This window comes from Vulpes vulpes, chromosome 1 (assembly GCF_048418805.1).
Source record: "Vulpes vulpes isolate BD-2025 chromosome 1, VulVul3, whole genome shotgun sequence".
Classification (NCBI taxonomy): Eukaryota; Metazoa; Chordata; class Mammalia; order Carnivora; family Canidae; genus Vulpes; species Vulpes vulpes.
The window spans coordinates 55,479,399-55,502,275 of record NC_132780.1 but is presented as its reverse complement, the minus strand read 5'-3'; the positions used below and the strand labels follow the sequence as shown (position 1 = coordinate 55,502,275).

At 37.5% G+C, this 22,877-nt stretch overlaps 1 protein-coding gene across 1 annotated transcript; it reads left to right on the top strand.

Annotated features, from left to right (window-relative positions):
* The first annotated feature begins 1,615 nt into the window (after positions 1-1,615).
* LOC112930905 (protein LEG1 homolog) lies at positions 1,616-21,167 on the top strand. Its single transcript, XM_026013359.2, has 6 exons — positions 1,616-1,916; positions 3,591-3,674; positions 5,395-5,579; positions 6,496-6,596; positions 12,237-12,475; positions 20,846-21,167. Exons 1-6 carry the CDS (start codon positions 1,616-1,618, stop codon positions 20,968-20,970), a joined length of 1,035 nt encoding a protein of 344 aa, XP_025869144.1. The 3' UTR covers positions 20,971-21,167.
* The last annotated feature ends 1,710 nt before the right edge of the window (positions 21,168-22,877 follow it).

Here is a 22,877-nt window from a genome sequence, read left to right as displayed (position 1 = left end):
CCATGTTTCTGGCTAACATTAAAGGCTAAAGAATGAAAGATGAAAGAAAACTGGGAATTAACTGGGAGTTTTTGCCAAAAGGCTGGCTTATTCTATTGGATACATAGGCACACTTCAAGCTTCTTCCTTGCAACAGAAACTTCTACTAAATGGATCATTTTTTTTCAGTATATAATAATATTTACACATTATTTTAAATCCTGGTACATCAATCTTCATTATTTGTACAATACATTAAAAATTTTTTTCAATGAGGAGGGAGTGCCCCAATATCATTGGTGATATATTTTGTAATCACAGTGTAGGCTAGGAAACTCCTGCAAGCTTTTTGTTGACAGTAGTTTTATCTATACTATTATAGGCCATTTTAACCTATTTTTTAGATTCTGACACAGGAGTTCCAAAATTCAACTATTTTTAATGTTAGCTAATGTATCAAAGACTAGTTCAATATCCTCTGCATGGAGAAAATTCAGCTCTTTAAGGCATTCTATTCCTTCAAATTGTTATCACTGGGAATTTTTTCTTTATATTTTTGAAACTTACACATCTGAAATTAAAACCTATTAGACTGTGTCTTTTCCTCTAGGATCTAGAGATATATGATTCAAAATGGGGACTAGAAGTTTTTATTTCACTAAACATACTAAATAAATGTTTCAAAATTTCTTTCTTAGCCTTTGGTGAGAGATAACTGATGGGTAACTGAAGTTTTCATTCAGGGACCTGTGTTTAAACATTTTCTAGAAGACTCACAAGATTCAGCATACAATTCTACTCATGGCTAAGGTTCTTTGTGGCGATGTAGTAAGCATACACAGCTGAACAATAAGGGGAAAGACAGAGGCAGAGTCTGGAGGAACGCATGTGCAGATTCCCACATGCTCTTTCCTTCCAATGAGAGGTCACACAGAGTGCACTTTCCCCCAGTAACAGAAGTACAGCAATATGTGTGTCATGTTTCTGCCCAGGGATGCCCATTAAAGAGGCAATGCCCAAGCTGTTTACTGGGAGCTAGTCATGTACGAAAGTTCCAGACTCTACAAGGAAAGCAGATGTTGAGCATAAACCATAGTGTTTGCACAGTCTAGGTACAGTGAATCACTTGTCATTTTACTGTTGACTAGGAACTTTGAGAGCCAAGTAGGCAGATGCCAGCCAAGGGCCAAACTACAAGCAGGTTTATTTAACAATAGCATTCTCAGGTTTGCTATGTAAACCCTTTTCTACAGACATAGGTGACTGCCCATACCCATACATTTCTGGGTAATTACGGTCAAGATATATGTGTAGGAGGGTATTTAATTTAATAGGCACACAAACACAATGTAAACCTAATAGCAGTTTTATGAAAGGGTTTAAAATATTTATTCATTCAACAATAGAATTTTCAACAGTTTTTTTGGACTATCATGTGGATAAGAAACTTTTGATGATGCTATTCGTAAGACAGGCACCTTATTTTCATTGGTAAGGCCTTCCCATCTTCACTATGTCATTTTCAGGGAAAAGAGCAAAACGTGTTGATGTGCTGAGATAAAAGCAAATACCATGACTTCTTCCTCCATTTCCCAATAAAAGCCTTGCCACAATCTCAATCCCCAGCTTTGACACAATGGCTTTCCTTCCTCCTTGGACCTGTGTACTACTTGGTTGCTTTTCTGTTTCTTTAGCAGGAGCATCTAATTTCTCAGATCTGTATCCCCCGCTGTGGAAGAAAAGTGCTAGTCAGTTCAGTGACTACAGGGTAAAGAATGGAAAGTACATTATTGATCCCTGGGTATATCCTGAGAGAATGGGGATGTACAAAATCCTAGTGAACAAGACAGCAAGATATTTTGAAAACATTCTATTAGACAATGAACAAAACATTTTATGGGGGTTACCTCTCCAGAATGGCTGGCAATACAAAACAGGTAAGAATGACTCTTGTTATCATCCTAATGATCTACCAGTATAACCACGGAGTAATAGGGAACTAAGACTCTATAGAATTTGAGAATTGTCTTTGAGAATTGATCCTTTTCTTTTTTCCTCTTCCCCCCTCATAATCATATTTCTCTACTTCTACTCTTCTTCCTCCATAAATCCTTCTTTTGTGTGCTTCTGTTTTGACTAGAAATCACAATGGTGCATCAGGCATAGCTGCCAAACAAAAAGACATCATGTCAGATCTATTGAGAATTCTACAAGTATTTATTGAACTCCTGCTAGATGCCAGATGCCATTCTAAGCACTTAGATGAACAAAACAGTCAAAAGGATATACGTTAAAAACAGAAGGTGTTGTCAAATTAACTTGAAATTTTTTGAAGTCCCAATTGTGATTACCTAAACATGGAGATAGGGCTGCTAGGCAAGGAGTGGCATCTTGCTCATAACGATGTTTCTCTGCAAATGATTGACTCATTTTGAAAATACATTCTAACATTTAGTTAGGAGATATACGCTCTGGGCCAAGGATTCATAAATTAGAAAGATATTTTTGTTCTGGCTGACAGAAGCAGCTCATGAAAGCGAGTGGTGCCTCCTTGCCTACTCCATACCGATAACACCACCAATAAGGAAATTTCATTGTTGTATTCCAATGAAAAAAACTAGAAGATCACAGTTTATCTTAAGTCTGAGCAGTGATCAGATTCAGGAACTCCTGTGGTTGACAAGTCACGCATCTTTGTCAGGGAATGTCCTGAGACCTAAATCTACTCCTATTTATCTGGCTTTCCTTGGCGTCAAAACAACCCTAGTTCAGAAGAAATCAGTGACATTAAGTCTACTATGGGAGGCAGCCCACCCTCAGGGGAAAGAGATGGAGTCTGAAAGGGCTGGTGGATTAATGCCCTTCTGACTCACTGAATTCACACATCAGGGTCAAGCTTGGCTAAACTCTTCCACTGATGAACTGATAAGTGTCCAGCATTTGCTAAGAGCAGTGGGGAGATGGGGTGTGAATAAGGACTTTCAGACAGTTTCCCTGCCATCAAAGAATTTACAACAACACAAGTGAAACGGGAAAGATAGCAGAAATTAAGTGGAAGAAAATACACAACAACTCTTGGATAAAAGTTAAAAGTGCCAAACGAGGGGTAGAGTGGAGGAGTCAGCTGGAGTAATCAGGAAAAAAAATGAATTTAAACTGAGGCTTGAAATGTGGCTGAAATTTTACTGGGGAAATGGAAAGGAAATCTATTAGGAAGTAAACAAATAAGCTAAAGCAGTGTTTCTCAGCCTTGGCTGCATATTGAAAATAACTGCCTAGTTAAAAAAAAATATCAAGGTTTAGGTCCACCATGAAAAATTCTATTCTAATGTGATAATATCAGAAATTAAGCCAAAGGACAGAACCTGGAAATGGGGTGGAATAGGGACATGTGATTGAGTGTAGTGTGTGTGTGTGTGTGTGTGTGTGTGTGTGTGTGTGTGTATGTTTAAGGAAGGGACAAGAAAAGGAAGGGAGAAGGAGATTGAGTGGAAGGGAGTAGTTAGGGATCAATGAAAGAATAAGAGACCAAATTAAAGCAAAATATTTATTGATACTCAAGAATGTTATTGTATAATGAATAATCCCTGCACCCCCCTCTCTCTTCTTAGGAAGATTAGCTGATCCCAGAAGAAGGACCGACTGTGGCTATGACTCTGATCCTCTGTGTGTCTCTGTGGACAGTTGGTGGGCTGGTAGGTTCATTTAAGTGGCAAAACAGGTACTAACCATCCCCCAAGGAAAGTGTTCCACCCGAAACCTTAGGGACGGAGAGAGGACAGTACTAGTTCTTTCTAAGAAGGAATCTGTTTCATCGTGCACCTTGTGGCCTTGGTGCCACATCCTCGAATTGGACAGCCGTCGTGTCAGTAATGATTCCCTGGGACACGAGCTTGTCACGGAAGCAGAGAACAAGGGCCGGGGAGGGACCAGGGCCTCTGCAAGCCCGGCCTACCAGGGAGGAGGGAGGCCGACGTGAGGGGGGGTCTCCAGGATGAGGGGGGATGAGAAAGGAGGGAACAAGTGAATAAGGCTTTTTCCTTATTTCACCCCAACCAAATGTGTTTGCCTTTCATGCTCTAACATGTCAGGGTGGGTACCACAAATCATTTTTCAAATGATTACTCATTTTATCAATCAGTAATCAAAGGCGTCTGTCAGACATTCAGTCCTAAAATAACCAGAAGACATTTTCAAATTCTTTAATTCTATTTTGTGTTTTAGTAATTAAATTAATTTACCCATATTTCATTAGAGACATTTCCCAATAAGAGACAAGCTTAGGGTGACACACACCACATACACCTTTACATATTTTTTCTTTTTCTCTCTTTTTTTTTTAACATATTTTTTCTAATACCGCACACACTGGTTCTTTTCAAAGACCCACGAATAGTCACGGTTTGGAATTCAGGGTTCCTTATCCCCAGATTGATTCAGGAGTTTGGAGCATCAGGCTGCTCGACTGGGGCATAGGATTACGTTCATAAATGCGTGTCTGTGATAAAAAACATTCTGCATCACCAGTGAGAATCAGCCGAGGCTTTACAGCCCTCTAAACTATAATGTCTAAATCTGCTGGAATAGGTTATATTTAGAGAGAAATGAAAAACAGCTAATTCATTGTCAATTTAATCATCCAGAGATCTACTGTCAACACTTATCCAAAATGTGGGCTTTAAAAACCTAATCTGAAACCAGGGCTTTGTGATATCACGGTTGCACATGAAACTTGGCTAAATACAAAGTACGCAATGTCAACACTCTAACCACACTAAAATGTCTTAGAAAAAAATTACATTTTATGAAAAAACTTCAATTAGAAGTGTATTATTCTGTGCACAAGTAGAGAACTTCCTTCCTTTTTTTACTTAATGCTTTGAAAAAAATAAATATTAAATAATATTAAATTAATATTGAATATTACATAATATTAACTTAATATTAAATATAAGTTTTTATTTAAAATATCATAGACAACTGCTTAAGTCTATGTCTATGATTATAGGGTTATTTTTAAAAAAGGTTTTATTTATTTATTTTAGAGAGAGACAGAGACAGAGAGCACACACACGAGCCAGCACAAGCAGGGGGAGTAGCAGAGGGAGAGGGAGAAGAAGCAGGCTCCCTGTGGAGCCGAGAGCCAGACACAGGGCTCCATCCCAGGACCCCAGGATCATGACCCGAGCTCAAGGCAGACGCTTAATGCAATGAACCACCCGGGACCCCTGATTGTAGGGTTATTAACAAAAGCATATTAAAGTTATGTAGATGATCTTTAGGGAGATTTTCAATTTTTTTTTTGCTAGGTTTCTGAATGTGTGATTTTTGCCTACTGGTTTACAGATAACTTAAAAATATTCTCTATCCCATTTGTTAGGATTTGCAGTAATAATAAGTATTTTGCTGTTACAGATATGAATTACTTTCTATGTGCATTGCCCTTCCTTGCTGCGGTTGACTCTGGCATAATGGGGATATCATCGGACCAAGTCATGCTTTTGCCACCACCCAAGGACCAGACAAAGTTTTGTCTTAATGTTTCTAGTTGCCGGTCGTCCTTTCCTGAGATAATGAGCAAGTGGAATGCCTTTTACCAGGTTGCTTTTTAAAGTTTTATAATTTATTTTCTTAGGAGGTGGTAAGAGAATTTTCTGTTTTGTATAGTGCTTTTTGCCTAGGTTTTTGTGTGCATCGTATATTTCCTAAGTGTAAAAACGTAAACTGTCAGGCGAATTATATTATTACATTTGCAGTGGGGGTCAGTAGGTGGGGCGTTCGTTCCCTCTGAGCCAATATGGCATTAACACAAACTCGATCCTCTCATTCCAAATGAATAATACATAAATGTGAGCGTGCATAAGATATCTGACTAAATGCAAAAGATTATTCTGTTTAATTGAATCTGCATGGCAACGAAGAATTAACTTTTAGGAGAAATACAATTATGGAGTTGGTTATTAGAAGAGTCAAATAACCTATTCCAACTGAATTAATAAATGATCATATAGGTAAAACTAAACAATTATGTGGCAATGAAAACCAAATATTCAATGAGCAAAATTTGAACATTGGTTAAACATAGATGTGGGCTAAGGTGCACAATGAAAAGATGGATTTACTAGTTCCACAGATTATTAGTTCACTACTTTAGATATGACTGGATTAAAGATTCTAATAAAAATGTCCTCCTTTTCTTAAACTTTAGTGGTAACTTTTGCTATGGTAGCAGAAAAACAAATGACAAATCAAAAACAAAATCCAGTATAAAATACTGACTCCTGGGAAAATTGTTGCAGCTCATTTCTTATAGATGTGTTCAATAATATTATTTATAATAGATATTTATTATATTCTTTTACAAAGTGTTAGTCACTGAGAGCTTATACAGTTCTTAGAAACAAAATTCTCCTCTCATGCAGGATATTGCTAAATTATGTATGGGAGTAAGATTAAATTTTAAGGAGAGAAATTGTTGTATTTTCTCAAATATGAATAAATTTCTCCTCGCTGCAGCATTTACAGTATCCTTCCAGTACCTTTGAAGACCTGTTGAAGTACTTATGGGCTGCACATGTCGCAACCATAGATACTGTTGGCAAAATATTTGAAGATAGGTAAGAATGGATCCCAAATCATTTCTATTTAATATGGTAAATGATTTTGGGCCTCACTTAGGCCTTTTTATTCCTCTTCTAAAGTGGTACTCAATGTTCCTACTAAATAATATTAACCATTGGGTATTTTTAATGATGAAGTATAAGTATTTTAGAATGATTAGACTTAGAAAATATTTTATGAAGAAGAAGCAAATTTTGAGGAAAAAAATACATCTGGTGCTAACCAACTATTTCAGTTAATGAAATAGCTAGCCAACCAACAAACAAATAAAACATATGACCAATTTCTCTATATAAAAAAGGAAAGAAATTGTCTTCAATATATTTTTTTAAAGATTTTACTTATTTATTCATGAGTGACACAGACTGAGAGAGAGGCAGAGATACAGGCAGAGGGAGAGGCAGACTCCCTGTGGGGAGCTCGATGTGGGACTCGATCCTGGAGTCCAGGATCACACCCTGGCTGAAGGTAGGCACTAAACCACTGAGCCACCCAGGGATCCCTGTCTTCAATATTTTGATCATGGGCACAGTACTGGTAGGTACTTATACTGTGGAGAGTATATACTGGAAAAAGATCAACTAGCATCAGGGTGAGCATGCAGGGTAGCTCAGAAGATTATCAAGCACTCTAGGTGTACATCTAGAGGTTATTATAGACTTAGATAAGAAGGTGCAAGAATGATTTGTGCTTAGCTGTGAATGATACTATATTAGTCAGGGTTCTCCAGAGAAACAGCCCCAATAGAAGATAGGTAGGTAGGTAGAGAGATGATAGTAGATGATAGATAGATAAATGATAGAAGATGATAGATAGATGATAGATAGATAGATAGATAGATAGATAGATGATAGATAGATAGATAGATAGATAGATGACAGATAGATGATAGATGGATAAATAGGTGATAGATGATAGATAAATAGATAGATGGTAGATAGATAGATAGATAGATAGATAGATAGATAGATAGATATAGAACCAGGAAGAGCCTATGTTCCAGTTTGAAGGCCATCAGTCTTCATCAGATTTCCCCCTAATTTAGGGAAAGTCATCTTTTTGTTCTATTCACACTACCAACAGATTGAATGGAGGCCGATTCATACTAGGGGGGGCAATATGTTTTACTCAGTCAACTGGTTTGAAAAGTGAGATTTCCGAAAAACCCTCATAGAAATACCCCCCAAATAATGTTGACTAAATATCCGGGCACCCTGAGGCCCAGTGACGTTGACGTATAACATCAGCCATCATCGACACTATCTGGGGGTGGGGTCAACCATTGGAGAGAGATTTGGGGTGGAAATCTGGGTACGGTGCAAAACAGGAACCAAAAATCAGGGTCCTTGGTACTGTCTGAGTATACAGGTGAATCCAGGCAGGAACGTGGGAGTGTTTCTTACTTATTTCACTGATTGTCTCTCCCACCGACTCCGTCCTTCAGTATAGTAAATAAATCAGCTACAGTAGCAGATTCAAAACACATTTCCTCCTTTACCTATTGATATGGCTTCAAAAACTAGATATTAATTGGAGGATGGAGGAGTTTTCTCCCATTGGAGCATTTGTAATTGGATTTGGAGCTGAAGCCAGCACAGCAGTTGCAATTCAACTGTTCTTTCCATTCTGATGACAGGAAATAGGAATGAGATTATTAGACAACGATTTCTGTCTCAGATTGCCAACCTCAAGATTTGACAGATAAGAAGTCATCTCTCTAGACTACTTTTTTCATTTACAGATGTTTCAGGTTCATATCCAAAGATAATTCACTAGGGAATGCAACTTTGTCCCTTAGAAATATGAGAGTCCTTTAGCTAAAGTTCAAGGAGATTGCAGAAATTTTTTTTCTTACAGGTACATTTCTTGTGTCTTATGGGTTTAGATTTTTAATCTTTTTGTATTTATTCCTATTTATGTCATGGAACTGTTTTGAAAGAAATATATTTTTAGCAGGCCAAATTTATTTAAAAACTCTAAAATCACAGAACATATGAATTTTTTCATGAAAAATCTTGAATAATTACATGATTAGTTTGATCACAAGCATATGACCCAAATTTTTTTTCTGATACTATTAGAAGCACTTTCCTCACTAATTATAACCAAAAAAAAAAAAAGATTTTTTATTAACTTTTTTTATTCTCTGAAATTTGACCTTCTTACTTGACCTTCTATTTAGGTAGCAACAGGTGACTCTCTCGAATGAATTTTTTAAGTAGCTTCTGTTTCTCAAGTACAAGAAATTTCACGAAGTATCTTCATGTAATATCTCACTTTGAAATACCTCAATTTTTCTAGATCCTGAGTATGTGGTCGAGCTGTTTAGTAACTTGCTGAAAATCTTACAGCTAGTGAATGGCAGGGCTAATGTTTAAATTTCTCATGACTCCATAGCTCATCCTCTTACCTGTAAGCTGTGCTGCCTGCAGTGTACACGGCCTACAGACTAGTTTTACAAGGTCAGTAACTACCAAAAGATAGTAAAAGACATTAAAATGTTTTAATTAAAGAAGACTCTCACCTTTTCAATATATAAGGAAGCGGGAATAAAATATAATATTCACTTCCTTGATGAAGAATCTTTTAATCCTGGGGCTTAACAAAATATAATTGAGCTGAACAAAATATCATTCATACCTCTCCTCTCTCCCTCTCAGGTAGGTTAGCAGGCAAGTGAGTGTGACCAGGGTCTCCCTGTCCTAGGAGTTAGGGTAGTGGATGGACGGTCCTTAGAATCTTAGAATCTTAGAAGAATCTAAGATTCTTCAGAAGATTCTTTCCCTCCTTCCTTCCTCCTTTATTTCCTCCCTCCCTTCTCTCCCTCCCTCGCTCTCCCTGTCCCTCCTTCCTTCCTATTTCTTTATTTTATATATTGAACTCAGGTGTGCCTCCTTATTTTTGTTTTGGATTATTTTTAGTTTGTCTACGATCCATTTCTTATATGTCAATGATTTAAAGAGTCAAATGGAAGCACTTGAGTGGCTCAGTCCGTTAAGGGTTAAGCTACTGCCTTCAGCTCAGGTCTTGATCCCAGGCTCTGGGATGGAGTCCCACCCATTTGGGGCTCTTTGTTCACTCAGGAGCCTTCTCCCTCCCCCTCTGCCCTCTGTCCCCTCCCCGTGCTTATAATGTCTCTCTCTGCGTCAAATAAACAAAATCTTGAAAAAAAAAGACAAAGAGTCAAATGGTTCTATGAGGTTTTGCCATCCCTCCCACCAAAAATACATAAATAAATGACACAGCTGTATCCAGGGAGAATGCCACTATAACCGCTGGTTACTGTGATATTTAGTACTATATTTCTAAAAATAAAAAAAAATCCTATAACATTTCCTGATTGCAGATTTAAGTATCCTTTTTATCAAGACCATAGGAAATTACCACTCAGTTCCCCTCACCCCTACTCCACACAAATTCTTCCCACTTACCACTCTTTCTGTATAATTGTTTAATGATGTGGATTGAGTCAATGTTCGCGGCTACATTATTTTAACTATCAATCACTATTCACATCACGCGTACTAAACTGATTCTAATTATTTTTCTCATTATCTCATTCCCTTTAGAGTTGATCATTTTTTTGTGTGAATTTTTGTTTACTTTCTATCATACACAACGCTAATTACTTCAAATTGGCAAACCAAACAAGTTTCTTCTTAAGGTGTTTAGAAGCATCCGGAATTATATCAATTTCTTCTTCTCGTAGAGGTTTCGTTCAGAACTGTGGACTTGCTCTGTTCTGCCCAGGTGGTCAGATGCGATTCTTAGGTCTCTAGGATCTTTGTACTAGATTGCCTTTGTCTCTTCTTTATGTTGACTCACCCATTTCTAGTATCCTGTATTGTTTTATTTCCTGGATTACTTTGTTGGTTAAGACTTACATACTAGTCGATTCAGAACAGTTGTATAAGAAGAAAAAAATGCAGGTAATTTGCATTCTTAAAATATCATTATTCTTTCACGATTTTTGACTGAGGTTGAGTGAATACAGAAACCTAGGCTAGCAATACTTAAGAATTTTTGAAGGCATATCTCCATTAGTTTTTAGCTTCACTTTCACTGTTGAGAAGTTGCAATTTATTAGGTGTGTTGCCCTGTATTTCATTCATTTTTTTCCCCACGAGAATGTAGCACGGTTGATAACTACAGAATCTCAGCGTCTATACAGCAGTGCTTATTCCTCACATGTTTAAGATCCAGTTGGGCAGGTCTGCTGATCTTCCCCCTGCTCACCTCGTGTTTGCTGATTTGATTGGCAACACAGGGATGAGTGGAAAAGCTCAGCTCTGCTCCATTTGTCTCCCATTCTCCAGCAGGCAAGCCTGAGTGTTTGCCATCGTGATGGAAGAATGGAAAGGGAGAGAAACCAAATTGTGAAAACACAGTTCAAGCTTATGCGGTGTCAAGTTGGCTAATGTTCTATTGGCTAAATCAACTTATATGGCTGAGCCAGGGTAGAAAACCTCTCTCCTTGCTGTCTCCTTTTTATGTAATAGGGAAGGGACATTGAAGAGACCAAAAACCAGAGATATAAAGACTTTTGAGAAATTGAGGCCATGTTTGCAATCTACTACATACTGAAGCACTTCCTTCAAATCTCATGTGTTACCTTTTTTAGGTAAAATAATATATTAGAAAAAAAAGAGAATATATTAGAGTCTTTTATTTACTTGAGATAGTCCTGACCTCTTTACAGTCTATGTCTACTTAAAGCTCTGTGGTCTTGTATCCTAAGATTGGCTGGTGCACCTATAACTGTATTTTAAATTAAAATGAGCTTTAGGGATCCCTGGGTGGCGCAGCGGTTTGGCGCCTGTCTTTGGCCCAGGGCGCGATCCTGGAGACCCGGGATCGAATCCCACGTCAGGCTCCCGGTGCATGGAGCCTGCTTCTCCCTCTGCCTGTGTCTCTGCCTCTCTCTCTCTCTCACTGTGTGCCTATCATAAATAAAAATAAAATAAAATAAAAAAATAAAATGAGCTTTAAAGGTGTGTTTTTATTTATTTATTTATTTTTACTTGACTCTCTCTTAACTGACTTATTAGGTGAACTGTCCAATAATATATTCACTTAAATCATTTAAAAGGCTTCCATTGGATCTGACTTTGCTAAACACCTCTGTGCCTTTAAACACTGCCCTCACTTCTTTCCTAGTGTTTATTTTTTTTTATTTTTTATTTTTTTTTAATTTATGATAGTCACACACAGAGAGAGAGAGGCAGAGACACAGGCAGAGGGAGAAGCAGGCTCCATGCACCGGGAGCCCGACGTGGGACTCGATCCCGGGTCTCCAGGATCGCGCCCTGGGCCAAAGGCAGGCGCCAAACCGCTGCGCCACCCAGGGATCCCCCCTAGTGTTTATTTAAGCCATTGTTCTTAGGGCTTGAAGTTTATTTAAGCCATTACAGGTTACCTAAGCCATTGTTCCTCACTTGTGATGAGCACTGGGTGTTCTGTGTAAGTGATGAGTCACTAAATTCTGCTCCTGAGAACAATATTACACTGTATGTTAACCAATTAGAATTTAAATAAAGACTTGAAATTCAAAAATCAAAAACAAAAGAAAGAAAATAATGAGGCTGAAATTTGGAGTGGATTAGTTGCAATTGTACCTGTTTCTACTTGTCTCTTAGGTTGGAGTATTATTCTAAAGCGGAAGCAAATTTTGGAAGAAATTGGTGTGTGGCTGTGGATTATTTAGCTGCTTCCCTCTTTCCTACAACTTTGGTCAGAACACATGAATTCCAGGAGGGCCTGCCACCACGAATGCTTGTTAATGGGGATAGAGCCCCCTTTATCAGCGACTTTACTGAATTTCAAAACACTGTCCTGCTCCTTCTAAGTTTTCTTTCCCAAGTGGATAACTTTCCAGGTAAGGGCCTTATAAGCAATATATTTTAATGAAAATTAATATTTCATTGAATAAGGGAAGAAAAAATGATTTTATCAGATACAAAGATTGTTATAATGCATACTGTTAAAGAAAGTCATGGTTCTCCATGGGTATCCATTCCACAGTTTTTGGTCCTTCTAATCCTGGTCTATCCCTTCTTATGCATCTTTATTGATCCATGAAGCCACTAGACTATTCCAAGTCCACTTTTCATCTGTAAACCCATATATAATCCTTTGATGCTGTTATAGTAGTCCTTTTTTTTTTAAAAAAAAAAACTTATACATTGCTCTTAATTTAGAATGAAATAAATAAATCTCAAAAGAAAATCCAGCATGATTAATGGGAAAAACTAGCAAATTGACTTATGGGCGCTCCCTTCATCCAGCCTTACTAGCTGTGGAGGATATATTCTGCTGGAGCTCCTCAACTATAGGGCTTCCTATCAGAATGAGAAACAGAAGGAATCATTAGTTGTACATTTGAATTACCACATCATCTCAATTTTCCAGGTATGCTCTTATGCAGTGAACCAAGCTGAAAACAATTAAAATATTACTTTTTTTAGGCTCCCCCAAAGAATCTGATAGATAAACAAGCCAAGTAAACATAAATACATTAAATACATGTTTTTGAAATCTTATTTGAGTTAGAGTAAAAAATAAGCCCAAACATTTAAGGCCTTCATGCAATTGCAGTTTCTTCTTGCTGTAGTAGTGGTTCCAGTGCAGTATTCTCAGTCAGTGGCAGCTTCCCTTTACACAATGAGGAGAGAACTAAGTCTCCTCCCAGCCTCTGGCTTCTATATTATCTACATCTCACCAGTACAAAGATGCTGTCATGTTTGGAGAAGCGAGTGGGCTAGGAAATTAAATTATTGTCTAAGAACTATTTTGTGTGACAAATCTATACCATGAAAGGAGAAGAATGACTTTTGGTAACTCTGCAAATGATCAGATGGTGTAATTGCATTGTATGTCTGGGTTGCATAAACTGGATCTTTCCTCTTAAGATATATAAGGTGACGAACTGAGTAGATAATGGAAGTTGAAATAACTTTAAAGTTTGAAAGTACCGTACCACAAGATTTTTACAAGATTTAAGTTTTACTGAAATCTGGCTTTATATCACTTAGTTTTGAATAGCTTTCACAGCAAAAAAATGGAAGATTAAATGTTGAAAACTATTGGTGAAAAAATGATCAGCCTTGATAGTATAATTGTGTAACGTTGCATAAAAAGGCATTCACTATCATCTAGTTGTCATTCTCTTGGCATCCACTCTCCATGCTCCCATTGACACTCAGACTTCAGTCACAGTATCAAAGGCCTTGGAGTTTTCAGATAAGCAAAGAATAGAGAAAACAAATATATTGAAAACAAAACATGAGTGAAAACCAAATATTGATATTTAAAAATGAGCATTTTCAATTAATCTTTGGTAACATATGTATACATTTACAATAAGGTTTCAAGGTGTCATTTAGCTACCTTTTAGTTTCCAGAAGTGTTTTCCACAAGGCACTTAAGCTAAATTCACTAGATGTAATCTACAAAATAAAATTAACCTTTTCTGGCTTCAAATTAGCTCTCTAACATTTGCCGATTGTAAGAATTGGAATGGGGTTTTTCATTTTTAATTACATAAAATTCTCAACCATCTCTTTGCCTATAGTGGCATCAAGTTTTAATCCTTAGCTCTATATATTCTAAGAGTAAAGCTCATATTAAAGATGAAAAATAATTTTAGGTATTAGATTTTATTTTATAATAATATAATATTATGTATAAATTAGTGAGAAAACAAAGCTTGCCTAGTTTTATCATTTTTTTCCATGAGTGACATTTAAAATAAACAATGAAGACTGAGTGAAGATTCAAAACTATCAGAAGCTGATGCTTCATGTTAATGTAATTTAAAATGCTTAAGAAAACATTGGTGACATAGGAAGCTCCTGAACTTACCTCCTTTCATGAACACACAAAATCTACAGACGCAGACAGAACAATTCACTCTGATACAAATCCAGAAACTGAGTGACTGAACATTTCTGGAAAATGAGAGAAAAATCCACATTGAGGCAGGAAGGAGAGGCTGAGACACAATCTTGTCACAAGTCCCAGCCTTGACGAAGTGACACACTATAGGGAGGAATCTCACAATTCCTAGCTTCTCCTTAAGGAGTGGTGGTTTTGGACCCCACATCTGGCACCCCAACTTCTAAGGCTTCCATGTGAGAGATTGGCTTCCAAAACATCTAGCTTTGAAAGCCAATGGGGCTTGCATCAACAAGACACAGAAGGCTACAGCAAATGAAGAGACAGTGCTTAGAAGGCTTGTGCAGACTCACTGTGGCAAATTCCCAAGGATCTAGATCAAAGGCTGCAAATTGAAACACACCCAATCTTTTCATTAGAGGCCTGTTTGTTCATTTCAATAGCTACGGACTGAGGGAGCAGTCTTAATACTGCAATACTCTTCAGAAACCACAAACTTGATAGGTGCCATCTTTGCACTCTCCCTTTGTCTTGCTTCAGGATGGAGGTATCTCCTGTAAAGGAACTTATACACACATCTGGTGCCAGGTTTCATTTTTTTTTTCAGTTGTCACCCAGATGATACTTCTTGATTGCATGGCTCTGATGGCCAACAGGGCTTAATTAAATTCATGTGTTCCATAAGACTGTAATAAACAAAAGTTGCTACCCAAGGATGCAGCTTAAAATCATCTGGCATCCAGGTGTTGACTGAGCTCTACCTCTTTGGGACACTGACAGGTCTTGGCCCACTTTCAATGACTGGGGCCGTTAAGAGCACACTAAGCAGTTTCACAAAGGATTGAAAGACAATCAAGAGCAAGGGCAACGCTGAATAAGATTTATCTATTATTCAGAGGCCTCTTCTTCAAAACTGAAAGAGGTGGCTGTTTTGTCTAATCCATAGAAACCAACAGAGAAAGGCAAGGAAAATGAAGACCCAGAGGAATGTGTTCCAAACAATAGACCAGCATAAAGCCCCAGAAAAAGACTTTAATGAAATGAAGATAAGTGGTTTTCTTTATAAAGAGTTCAAAATAATGGTCATAAAGATGCTCTCTGTGGTCAGGAAAATAATTAATGAACAAAGTAAAAATTTCAATAGGGAAATATAAAATATAAGAAAGTACCAAACTGAAATCACCGACCTGAAAAAATGTAAAAATAGAGCAGAAGAATTCAATAGAAAGGTTCAACTGCAGTCTAGTGAAGCAGAAAACAGGATCAGGAACTTCAGCACAAGGCAACAGATCTCATCCAATAAGAGGAGCAAAAAGAGAGAAGAATAAGAAAGGAAGAAGATAGCTTAAAGATATTTCTAGCACAACATCAAGTGGGCCAATATTTGTGTTCTAAGGGCCCCAAAAATAGAATGGAGAGAGAGAAAGAGGCATAAAATGTATTGAAAGAAAAGATGAGTGAAAATTTGTAACTTGGAGAAGAACACAGACATACAGATTCAGGAAACCTAGAGAGTTCCAAATAAGATGGACCCCAAAAGACCTACACCAAGACACATTATAATCAAATTGTCAAAAGTTAAAGACAAAGAATCTTAAAAGCAGTAAGAGAAAAACAATTCATTATGTACAAGAGAACCACCCCCTCCCCGCATAAGACTCAGCAGATTTTTCAAGAGAAGTTTTATCAGCCAGAAGGGTGGCATGATATAATTGAATGCTGAAAGAAAAAAATCCCAACCAAGAGTAGTCTCCCTGGCAAAATTTTCCTTCAGAATTAAAGAAAAAACAAAGAGTTCTCCAGATCAGCAAAAGCTAAAAGGGTTTAGCTCACTACTAGACTGGCTTTATAAGAAGTGTTTAAGGCAATTCTTTAAGCTGAAACAAAAGTGTTCCTAATTAGTAACAAGAAAACATATGAAAGCATAAAGCCTACTTCTAAGGTAAAATATAGTTAATGTAAGATAATCTAACATAATGGTGGTAGATTCATAGCCTCTAAATTCATAAATTAAAAAAATAATTCCATTTACAATTACATCAAAAGGAATACAATACCTAGAAATTAATTTAAGCAAGGAGGTGAAAGACTTGTACACTGAAAACTGTAAGACACTAATGAACGAAATTTAAAAAGACAGAAATAAATGAAAGAAATTCCATGTTCATGAATTGGAAGCATTGATATTGTTGAAACTTCCATACTCCCCAAAGCAATCTGCAGACAATTCATTTCCTATTAAAATTCCACTGTCATTTTTCACAGAAATAAACAATCCTAAAACCTGGATGCAACCACAAAAGACTCTGTATAGCCAAAGCAATCTTGAAAAAGAAGAACAAAGCTGAAGGCATCTCACTTATAAATTTCTTCTTTTTAAAGGTTTTATTTATTCATGAGAGACACAGAGAGAGAGGCCGAGACACAGGGAGAGGGAGAAGCAGGCTCCCTGTAGGGAGCCCAATGCGGTACTCGATCCTAGGACCTCAGGATCACGACCTGAGCCAAAGGCAGACACTCAACAACTGAGCCACCCAGGTGCCCCTCACTTATAAATTTCAAACTACACTGCAAAGCTATAGTTAACAAAACAGTAAGGTACTGGCATAAAAACAGACACAGAGATCAATACAACAGAATGGAGAGCCAGAAATAAACCCACACGTGTATAGTCAGATACTTTACAACAAAGGTATCAGGAATACACATGGGGAAAAGACATTCTCTTAAATAAATGGTGCTAAGGGAACTGGATAGCCACCTGCAAGAGAATGAAAATGGACCATTATCTTAACCCAAATGCAAATTAATTAAAGACTTGACAGTGAGACCTGGAACCATAATCCCCCAGGAGAAAACAGAGGGTAAGGTCCTTGACATTGGTCTTAATGAGTTTCTGGATTCGACACGAAAAGCAAGGGCAACAACAGCAACAAAATACAAGTGGGACTATATCAAATAAGAAAGAAGCAAAGGAAATTATCAAAAAAAAAGGAAATGGTAGAAGTTGTTTGCAAGACATGTATATGATGGGGGATTAATAGCCAAAGAAAATAGTAACAATCTGATTTAAAAATGGGCAGATCTGAACAGATATTTTTCCAAAGAAGACAACAGATGGCCAACTGGTGCCTGAAAATGCGCTCAGCATCATTAGTCATCAGAAAAATGCACAGATCAGGGAAAACCACAATGAGATACCATCTCCTACCTGTTAGAATGGCAATTATTAGAAAAGACAAGCAGTAACAAGTGTTAATAAGAATGTGGAGAAAAAAGAACCCTTAGGCACTGCTGGTGGGGAAGTAGATTGGTGTTGCAAGTATGAAAAATAGTATAAAGTTTTCTCAAAAAATTAAAAATAAAACTACCATATGATCCCATAATTCCACTTCTGAGTATTTTTTCTGAAGGGAATTAGGTCACTATCTCAGAAAGATATTTGCAGCCCCATGTTCAGTGCAGCAGTATTTACGATAGCTAAGGAATGGAAACGATGTGAGCGTCCATCAGTGGATGAATGGGCGAGGAAAATGTGATATATACATATATATACATACATAGGTATCAATATGTATAAAATGGAATATTATCAGCCATAAAAAAAATAAAATCCTATCAGTTGCCGTGGTTCATGGATGAACCTTGAGGGCTTTATGCTAAGAGTCCACCTTCTAATTCTAGAACAAAGTGGATTTTGCTGCCTTTCCAGGCACAAGGCTGCTAAACTAGTTAGGAAAATAATTTATTTCAGGCAGTTAAAATATATGGTAATTTAAAAGCCTCTGCTTATTAGGTTGATCAGCCGAATTGTTAAAGTCTGACATTTTTAGAAAAGGAAATAAAATGAACAATTATACAGCTGCTCTGTGGTCTGGCGGAAACGGCTTCTCCAGCAACAGTACCAAAGTAAATAATAGTCTTTTTTAGCAGGTCCACCATAAAAGAACACATCTTTTCTTTGAGAGTCCTCGTGTTCCCAATCCCCATAGTTTGCCTATTAACATTTGACTTTCAATACATGAGTCTCCGTGTAGGCAAGCCCAAGTGGTAACTATTTCCAAAGCAGCAATTGTAGTGACTTCTTAACTTAGAGGAGCGTCTCGTAGTTGCTGACATTACCTCCCAAGAAATAACTATCTACTACTTTGAGAAGTAAACATGTTAAAAAACAAAGTTTTGATGATAGATGAAACTAAAAACCTAGTGACATTTTAGCAAAACAGTGACAAGAGCTTTAGACCAACTTAACAATCAATGTGTTTCAGTAAACTGATGTTTGGGGAGTCATGATCATTGTTTTCTATTTCAAAAGTATTGGGTTTAGAAAGCAGTTGTATGATAATGCCTTGATATGTTTGTCTCTTCCCATGCATTTTTAAATAACCAGTAATCAATACTTTAATAAAAATTTTTCTTTGGTGTAAAAAAAAAAGAGTTATTGCCAATCTCTTACTAATAAAGAAGCGGGTTTTACAAGTTTAAATAATTCACCAGCTGGTAAATAAGAAATTTGCACCCTGGTGTATTATTTTAAAGCCCATGCCCTTCTCCTGAACACACACCATCCTCTTACATACTGAAATGTATTTTCTAGAAAAGTCTGAAATCTAGTGTCAGCCCTTTGCTTTCTCTTGGAATGTGTTGACTGACTCAGCATTAATCAAATCTGAAGATTGCAAACTAGCGTAACTTGCTTACTAGTTTAAATAGAAGAGAAAAATATTAAGTAGAAGATAGCTTGGGTCTCGGGACTTTATAACAGAATAGCTGTAGCCAGAGGAAAAACATGCACCCAAGGCTCTCGCCCACAGATCAGGAAACATACTCTGTCTCCGTGGAAAGGAGTGAACACTGGTGAGAGGGATGGCTCAATATGGAAATTAAGCATTATCTGCCCATCCCCAAAGAGTGTGGGAAGAAAACAGAAGTAGACCTGGGGCCAAGCATTCTGGACACTTTCAAACCCTCACCTCCTGTACATTAACAGATCTAACCTGAAATATTTCTTCTCATGAAAAATCATTTTAAAAACTCATTTTTCCGCTTTATTTTAAAGGCATTTTAATTGCTGTGACTTCTACTGATTTATCTTAAAGCATATTTAATATATTCAACCTTAAAAAGCCTCAGTGTATCAACATAGTAAAATTTTTTTAAAAGATTTTATTTTATTTACTTATTAGACACACACACACACACACACACACACACACACAGAGGCAGAGGAAAAAGCAGATTCCATGGAGAGAGCCCGACGTGGGACTCGATCCCAGGGTCTCCAGGATCACACCCCGGGCCAAAGGCGGCGCTAAACCTCTGAGCCACCAGGCTGCCCTCAACATAGTAAATTAAAATTAAAGCCTTCTTCCCCACCTCTCTTCATTTATATCTCTTGGCCCCTCATTCAATTTTTTTCAAGTGGTGCAAATTTCCAGAATTTGTACATAAAACAGTGTAAATAAATGAATAAATAAAACCCGTGTTCTTTGCACAAATGAGATCATGCTGACCGCTCCGCACTGTTTTATTTTTTTACTGGAAAATTTTCTTGAAATTCTTTGATGTTAGGATATATTGATCTGAAGCATTCTGCTTAAAGTATATGTAGTATGTCATTTAATAAATTTACTATAACTGTAAGCATTATTTTCTGTTATAAGCTATTGGCAATAAGGCAACAATGGCATCTTAGGAATGTTTTTCAGGCAAAATTTATGATTTTACAAATAAATTTGTAGAGAGGAAATGAATTAAAGTCAACGAGTCATATATTGCCAAATTATACTTAAAATAGTTTTCAGGGGTTTATATTTTTGTCATAAAACTGAATTAAGGTTTCTGTTTTCTCTAAACCACTGTCACAGCAAACTCTATAACTTATGTTAGCTCCTTATGTAGAAAATGCTACTTCACTGTTGTATGAATTTATGATTCTTTCAGTGTGTTTATGCACTTTTCCTAGTTTTCTGATTACTTATATTTGTTACTGATTTTTTTTAAAGATTTTATTTATTCATTCATGAGAGACACAGAGAGAGAGGGAGGCAGAGACACAGGCAGGGGGAGAAGCAGGCTCCGAGGTGGGAGCCCCATGCGGGCCTCGATCCCAGGACCCCGGGGTCACACTCTGGGCCGAAGGCAGGCTGAGCCACCCAGGGATCCCTGTTACTGATTTTTATGTGAGGAATTGGTCAATAAAATTTAAATATAAAAACTTCGTATGTATAAGTATCATGTAATTAACATATAATTTTATATGCAAAATACATAGAATTTGGTTGAAAAATAAACATTTTAACAACTGTGTATTAATTTGAATTTACATGTAATAATTTTATATCTTTTACAGGTTCATTTTCACAGACCATATGGGAAACTTTAATGAAGACACATTTTGTAAGGAAGCAAGTTCTAGAGCTTTCTCAAATAATCCTTGAAATCTTTAATCCAGCATTTCGGGGTGTTCCCATTTAATGAACTAAAAATCTACAATTCTAATTTGTTGAGCAGCAGTAATTTCAAAATTGTAATCTGAGCATGACCATACGGTTTCCTCGCTTCTGATATTTTCGATTTATGCTCATTCGTGCGGATTTTTATCCCTGCATTCTAACTTTAAACTCAAATTAATGCTATGATTATCTTGCTTGATTAATAATTCTTGATTTTTAGGCTTATCAATACTTAATAGGTTTAGGATCTAAAGAAAATGACACCAGGCTATTATAAATCCCCGTGAAATCAATAAACAGAAATTAAATGTATTCAGCTAGTTTGTTGTTTTCCTACGTAGCTTAATTTCATGCAACTTAGAGCAATATGTCTTGCTGATTTATAACCAAAACCCAGAACATTTAATTTATATTTATATTTATATTTATATTTATATTTATATTTATATTTATATTTATAATTTATTTTTAGTTTATTTTTTATTGGTGTTCAATTTGCCAACATATAGCATAACACCCAGTGCTCATCTCCTCAAGTGCCCCCCCTCATTGCCTGTCACCCAGTCACCCCCACCCCCCACCCACCTCCCTTTCCACCACCCCTTGTTTGTTTCCCAGAGTTAGGAGTCTCTCATGTTCTGTCTCCCTTTCTGATATTTCCCACTCATTTTTGCTCCTTTCCACTTTATTTCCTTTCACTATTTTTTATATTTCCCAAATGAATGAGACCATAAAATGTTTGTCCTTCTCCGATTGACTTACTTCACTCAGCATCATACCCTCCAGTTCCACCCAGGTTGAAGCAAATGGTGGGTATTTGTCCTTTCTAATGGCTGAGGAATATTCCACGTATACATAGACCCCAGCTTCTCTATCCATTCATCTTTCGATGGACACCGAGGCTCCTTCCACAGTGTGGCTATTGTGGACATTGCTGCTATGAACATCGGGGGGCAGGTGTTCAACCCAGAACATTTTAAAATGAAATACTGGTGGTCGACTAAAATCTTTAAAGCTCCTACACCAGAACTGGCACATAGAGTAGGACACCCACCTGCTTTGTGTCTTGGTGCTCGTGTGCTGCCACCGACTGCAGTTTGAAGCGCTCACACGCAGATCCCCCCTCTGCTGCACACTTGGTAATGTAGACTTGGGGGCTCCAGCTTGTCCTGGTGCTGGCTTTCAGGAGGGGGTGACTTCCAGGCCTGAAATCAAAGTTTCATGGGCAGGTTGTCCTTAGGGCCTCACCCGCAGCCACATCTACCCTCTAACTGTTGGAAAAGAAATGCTCCTACCCTCTCTCTCTTTCTCTCTTTTTAATTTATTGAAGTTCAGTTTGCCAACATATAGCATAACACCCAGTGCTCATCCCTTGCTCTCTTTCTGATGTAAGTGGTGTCCACATAATGGCCCGAGGGATCCTTCCAATTATACGTCAGATCATGTTTCTGCTCTGCTCAAACCTAAAGTGGCTTGCTACCTCTCCCAGGGCAAAACCCACAGCATTTCCACACATGTGTGTGCTCACACCACTGACAAGATCTGGGTCCCTCACTGCCTCCGCCCAGCTCCCCCCTTCCACACTGGCCTCCTTGCTCTTCCTCAAACACTAAAGCACACCCGGGATGCAAGGTTTTTGGAGCATTGTTTCCTTTGTGTGAAAAAAAATAAAATGCTCTTCCCCCGAATCACTGCCTTGTGTCACCTCTCCACCTCCTATTGGTCCTTTTCCAATGTCACCTTCTCTGACTTGTCAGGATATTCTTGGACTTTTTGTATATTTTTGTGCCCACTCAACACTCTCTATCCTTTTTATGCTGCGGTATTTTTTTTCCCTTCATCATCACTTATCTCCACCCATCACATGCTGTGTTACTTTCTTTGTTTCTTATCTGCCTTCCTGCACCAGTGCGGGAGCTCTATGATGGC